Raw genomic sequence first — 6072 nt, 5'->3', positions numbered from 1 at the left:
CTGTCTCTCTCTACTGTGCTATCCAATAAAGGCAAAAGTCATAGTAGAGTAAGGCATAAAAATGACATAAAATGTCATAGTATAGTAAGGCATAAAAATGTCATACTATGACAATTCGTCACAAGTCATAGTACAGTTGGGTGTCGAATGGCGCAGTGTTTTGAGCAGGCACCCCACATGTAGAGACTACAGTTCTCACCAAAGTCGGCCCCGGTTCGAATCCCATATCGGACAATCCTTTACTGCATTTTATTCCCCCTCTCTCTGCATCCCCATTTCCTGTTTTCTCTACTGTGCTATCCAATAAAGGCATAAAAATCCGAAAAAAACATACTTAAAAAAAAAAAAATCTTACTATAGTGAGGCATAAAAATGTCATAGTATAGTTAGGTATAGAAATGTCAAAACACATCATAGTATAGTAAGGCATAGAAATGTTATATACTATGACAAGTCGTCAAAAGTCATGGTATATTAAGGCATAAAATGTCAAAAAAACCTCATAGTACAGTAAGGTATAAAAATGTCATACTATGACAAGACGTCAAAAGTCATAGTATAGTAAGGTATAAAAATGTAAAAACACATCACAGTATAGTAAGTCATAAAAATGTCAAAACACATCATAGTATAACAAGACATAAAAACGTCATTCTATGACAAGTCGTAAAAAGTCATTGTATAGTAAGGCATAAAAATGTCAAAAAATGTCATAGTATATTAAGGCATAAAAATGTCAAAACACATAGTATAGCAAGACATAAAAATGTCATAGTATAGTAAGGCATAAAATGTCAAAAAACGTCATAGTACAGTAAGGTATATATTTTTTCATACTATGACAAGTCGTCAAAAGTCATAGTATAGTAAGGCATAAAAATGTCAAAACACATCATAGTATAGTAAAGATTAAAAAAGTCAAAACAAATCATAGTATAGTAAGACATAAAAATGTCATACTATGACAAGTCGTCAAAAGTCATAGTATAGTAAGGTATAAAAATGTAAAAACACATCATAGTATAGTAGGTCATAAAAATGTCAAAACACATCATAGTATAACAAGACATAAAAATGTCATTCTATGACAAGTCGTAAAAAGTCATAGTATAGTAAGGCATAAAAATGAAAAAAAAAATGTCATAGTATAGTAAGTCTAAAATGTCAAAAAATGTCATAGTATAGTAAGGCATAGAAATTTTATATTATGACAAGACGTCAAAAGTCACATTAAGGCATAAAAATGTCAAAACACATCATAGTATAGCAAGACATAAAAGTGTCATAGTATAGTAAGGTCTAAAAATGTTAAAAAATGTGATAATATAGTAAGGCATAAAAATTTTATTTTATGACAAGACGTCAAAAGTCATAGTATAGTAAGACATAAAAATGTCATACTATGACAAGTCGTCAAAAGTCATAGTATAGTAAGGTATAAAAATGTAAAAACACATCATAGTATAGTAAGTCATAAAAATGTCAAAACACATCATAGTATAACAAGACATAAAAATGTCATTCTATGACAAGTCGTAAAAAGTCATAGTATAGTAAGGCATAAAAATGTCATAGTATAGTAAGTCTAAAACGTCAAAAAATGTCATAGTATAGTAAGGCATAAAAATGTCAAAACACATCATAGTATAGCAAGTCATAAAAATGTCATAGTGTAGTAAGGTCTAAAAATGTTAAAAAATGTCATAGTCCAGTAAGGCATAAGAATTTTATACTATGACAAGATGTCAAAAGTCACAGTATAGTAAGGCATAAAAATGTCAAAAAATGTCATAGTTTAGTAAGGCATAGAGATGTCATTCTATGACAAGTCGTCAAAAGTCATAGTATAGTAAGGCATCAAAATGTCAAAAAACATCATAGTATAGTAAGGCATAAAATGTCAAAAAAACATCATAGTATAGTAAGGCATAAAAATGTCATACTATAACAAGATGTCAAAAGATGACTGGCAGTGTAGGAGTTGGTTTTGATTGGTTTTTCCCCTGTAATGAACACAGTGTATGGTCTATCAAATTTTCAAAATAAAATAAAATTCATTCCACAGACTAAGATTAAGAGTACTTCATAAAAATGTAGAGGAGTCAATATTTGTCTTCAAGTGGGGTGGAGTAAAAGTAATTTTTCCCTCCCAAAAAATAATTCAAATAAAGTAGATACATGAAAAATATAGACTACTTAAGTATAGTACTCAATTAAATGTAATCATATGTCCTAGATTAGTTAAAGAATAACTACAGTATGAGATCTTTGTAAGATCGCGAATTGATACCCCCTTATTCCATAGCTTTACATCTTGTTTCCCAATACCTATATATGAATAAGTATGTATTGCACTGGTATTTCGACGATTACATCATAACTGGAGTATTAAGTAAGCAAGCTTTGATATAAAGCCTTATACTGACATTAGTTTGGTGTTATTAACCAGCACATAAATGTAGCACTAGCGAGTAGCCTCATAAGGCCGCAAGGGGGCGGCAATACACCTACGAGTTCAAAATAAAACGAAGAAGAAGGCGCAGCCGGAAGCGTGCAGCTGTCACTTTTGTAACAACAACCTGGCGCTGCGCTTTGTATGGACCATAACAACGACCGGTTTGTAGAGTGGCTTCATTCATTTCCATGCGGTGATCGGTGTTTTAGGGAACAACATGGATCGCTCAGAGTCAGAAGGGGTGGACGCTGCTTGTCCCGACCCAGAGCAGAGTCCTAAACCCGAGCTTTCTGCAGCGATGCGGGCTAAAATCGAGAGGAACCGGCAGCGCGCGTTGATGCTCCGGCAAGCTCGACTCGCGAGCCGCCCTTTGTCTGCTGTGGAGGGCGCAACCTCGGCCAAAGTCTCCAAGACCATCGACTCCGGAGCCGGGTTTTTCATCGACGAGGAGGAAGACGGAGAGGAAGAGCAGAAAGCCAGGAAGGTGGTGCATCAGCCAGGTGCGTGTGTGTGCATGCATACAATATTTACTTCTCTCTCTCTCTCTCTCACTCACACACTCTCTCTCACTCACTCACACACTCTCTCTCTCTCTCTCTCACTAACACACACTCTCACACACTCTCTCATTCATTCTCACACTCTCTCTCACTCACTCACACACTCTCTCTCACTAACACACACTCTCTCACTCACTCACACACTCTCTCTCTCTCTCACTAACACACACTAACACACACTCACACACACTCTCACACACTCTCTCATTCATTCATTCCAGCTCCGGTGATTGAGCCAGACTACTTGGTGTGTGATGAATGTGAAAAACCCTTTATGGACTCCTACCTCAGCAACAGCTTTGACCTGTCTGTGTGTGACAAATGCAGGTACACACACAATGAGCATGTTTGTTTTTCATGATCGCATTATTTCATTTGTGTAGTCATTGTTACATACTTTTTTTTTTTTTTTTTTAATTGTCTCTGTTTTTAACCTCCCCACCACAGTCCTTTGTCTCTGCAGTAATGGATTATGTTTTCTTCTTATTATTATTATTATTATTATTTGTGCAAAGTAAGGACTAACGGATCACTTTAAGTCTTTGCCATTTTAAAGCAACTACAATTTGAATATTTGGTTTACATCATAGATGGGCTACATGTCATGTAATCTTCTGCTTATTTAGGCTTAAATTTAAAATACTGAAAGTTGCACATATCCAGGCACATAGTGGCATTTTCTGTTTTCCTGTCCTTTCTCCTTGAATCTCTTGATTGGATAGACTAAAAGTTTAAGCATCTTTCTCTTCAGAGACAATGAGGAGAAGCACAAGCTGATCTCTAGAACTGAGGCCATGCAGCACTACCTGCTGAAGAACTGTGACCTGGATAAGCGAGAGCCTCCGCTCAGGTTTATACTGAAGAAAAACCCTCACAACCCACGCTGGGGAGATATGAAGCTCTACCTCAAACTACAGGTGGCGTGCATGCATGCATGCGGGTGTGTGTGTGGGGTATTGGGGGTCCTATGACTGACGCCTGAAGAATGCAGGTGTTCATTATGATCTCAAAAATAATGTAGCATATTATAACTGCACTAAATAGGTGCACACTAACTTATACCACACTGTGCTAAATCACAAACAGTAACTGTTGCACATTTTGCAAATTAACACTAAAATGCAAACATTGCATTTCAAAACTTCTGACTGACTTTTGTCCCAAGAGTTTGTAGGTCGAGGTTACTGTCCCTTTCATTGTCCTTTTTTGTCCGTCTTGTGCTGAAATGATAAATTGGCTAATCGATTATTCATTAATCAAAAAATGAATCAACATTTGTTGGTTCCAGTTTCAATGTGAGTATTTGCTGCTTTTTGTAAATAAAATATCTTCAGAACTTGAGTTGTTGATTGGACAAAACAAGACATTGAACATGTAATCTTGGGCTCTAGGAAATTTTCCAACATTTTATCAAGACTAAATAATCAATAAGTTAACCAAAAATCAAAACAAAAGTGAAATGAATTGCTCGTTGTATTCCTAAACTAAAGCCAGAAACTTTTTGGTCAAAGGCCAAACAACCCTGATTGTTCTATAAGGTTTTTCTTGCCCCAGCTATGCCTTCATGAGTCTGCTTCACGTGTTTGTGTGTGTGTGCACTCCAGGTGGAGAAGAGATGTATGGAGGTGTGGGGTTCAGCGGAGGCTCTCGAGGAGGCCAAGGAGACGAGGGAAGAGAATAGAGAGGTGCAGAAACAAAAACGCTTCAACAAGAAGGTCAAAGGTTGGTTTCCTTTTTGAGACAAAACTCCCAAATGCCAAGTCAGTTACAGTAACACTGTGTGGAGTTTAAACATCAACATTTGTGTGTGTCTGTGTCAGAGCTGCGCAGGGCGGTGAGGAGTAGCATGTGGACCAAAGACACCAGCGTTCACCAACATCAGTATGGACCGGAGGAGGTGGTAGATCCAGAGGAGGACCTCTACAAGAAAACCTGCACCACCTGCGGACATGAACTCAACTATGAGAAAATGTAGACATTCTCACACACACACACACACACACACACACACACACACACACAGTTACAGTTGACAAGGAGAAGATGTTTGGTGCTTATGTGGAGACCCTTGCCTCTCAAAAACTCTCCACTACTATTTTTTTGTTATTATATAAATATATATATAAAACACTCCATCTTGATCATTTACTGGGGGCCAAAATCACTCTGTGTGACAGAGACTTTTTTAGGTCAGTAGTAATAGTATTTTAAATGGTTGTCCCTCACCTCAGCGTAAACGTTGATTCAGTATTTTGCCTCTTTTCCTGTTAGGAATTCCCTTCTATGTTGGGCAAATGAAGGGAGGCATGATATTGAAATCTGAACGAAACAGTGAATTATGGGGCCACTTTCTCTTTATTATTGAAACCGATATTAGCATTAAGATTAAAACTCTTCACTCACTTCTCATCACTGTTTGTGGCCTTTTTCACTCTGACTGTATTAGGTTATAAACGATATGGTGGTTTAATTGGCCGTTATCAGGGACCATCTCACCATGCATTCTATAACATCAACTTCTAAATTATAATCTGAGACATTCAGCTATCTGTCATTGGACAAAGATCTAGTGGTGTATAGTTCTCAGTCTGCGCTGAAGCGTGTGATTTCAGACTATTTAATAAATATTGGTTTCTGAATAAATGTTTGATACCATTTGTTATCAAGTAAAGACACAGGATGTCATTGTCCAGATATTCACTTGGGGATGATAAAGGAACAGTGTTGTGGGTTCTCTCAGGGGTTATTTAGATCTATTCAAGACTATGAGATTGAAAATAAATGTTTATATCTTTGTAAAATAAAAAAATTGATTTCATGGAAAAAGTTACACAGCTGTGATGTAGGTTTATGTCACTTTTCATTTGTTAGAAATGCTCATTAATAAATTATGAAAAACAAATATATTAAGGAAAATAACTTGTTTTTTTATTTTCTGTCTATGGAAAGTCTTCAAATGTTTTATGGCAAATAAAACACATTAAAAAACAAAATGAAATATTTGCGCATGCTTTGCACTCTTATGCTTAGTTTATTGTAAATAAAAATATATTCTAA

General features: G+C 36.2%; 1 protein-coding gene across 1 annotated transcript; it reads left to right on the top strand.

The window, feature by feature from the left end:
- Positions 1–2550: 2550 nt before the first annotated feature.
- xpa (xeroderma pigmentosum, complementation group A) lies at positions 2551–6072 on the top strand. Its single transcript, XM_056371992.1, has 5 exons — positions 2551–2955; positions 3237–3342; positions 3767–3932; positions 4620–4737; positions 4836–6072. The coding sequence occupies exons 1-5, from the start codon at positions 2673–2675 to the stop codon at positions 4988–4990; spliced, it is 828 nt and encodes a 275-aa protein (XP_056227967.1). The 5' UTR covers positions 2551–2672; the 3' UTR covers positions 4991–6072.

The sequence above is a fragment of the Seriola aureovittata genome, chromosome 3 (genome assembly GCF_021018895.1).
Source record: "Seriola aureovittata isolate HTS-2021-v1 ecotype China chromosome 3, ASM2101889v1, whole genome shotgun sequence".
NCBI classification, from domain to species: domain Eukaryota; kingdom Metazoa; phylum Chordata; class Actinopteri; order Carangiformes; family Carangidae; genus Seriola; species Seriola aureovittata.
This window is presented reverse-complemented; position numbering and strand designations above follow the sequence as displayed.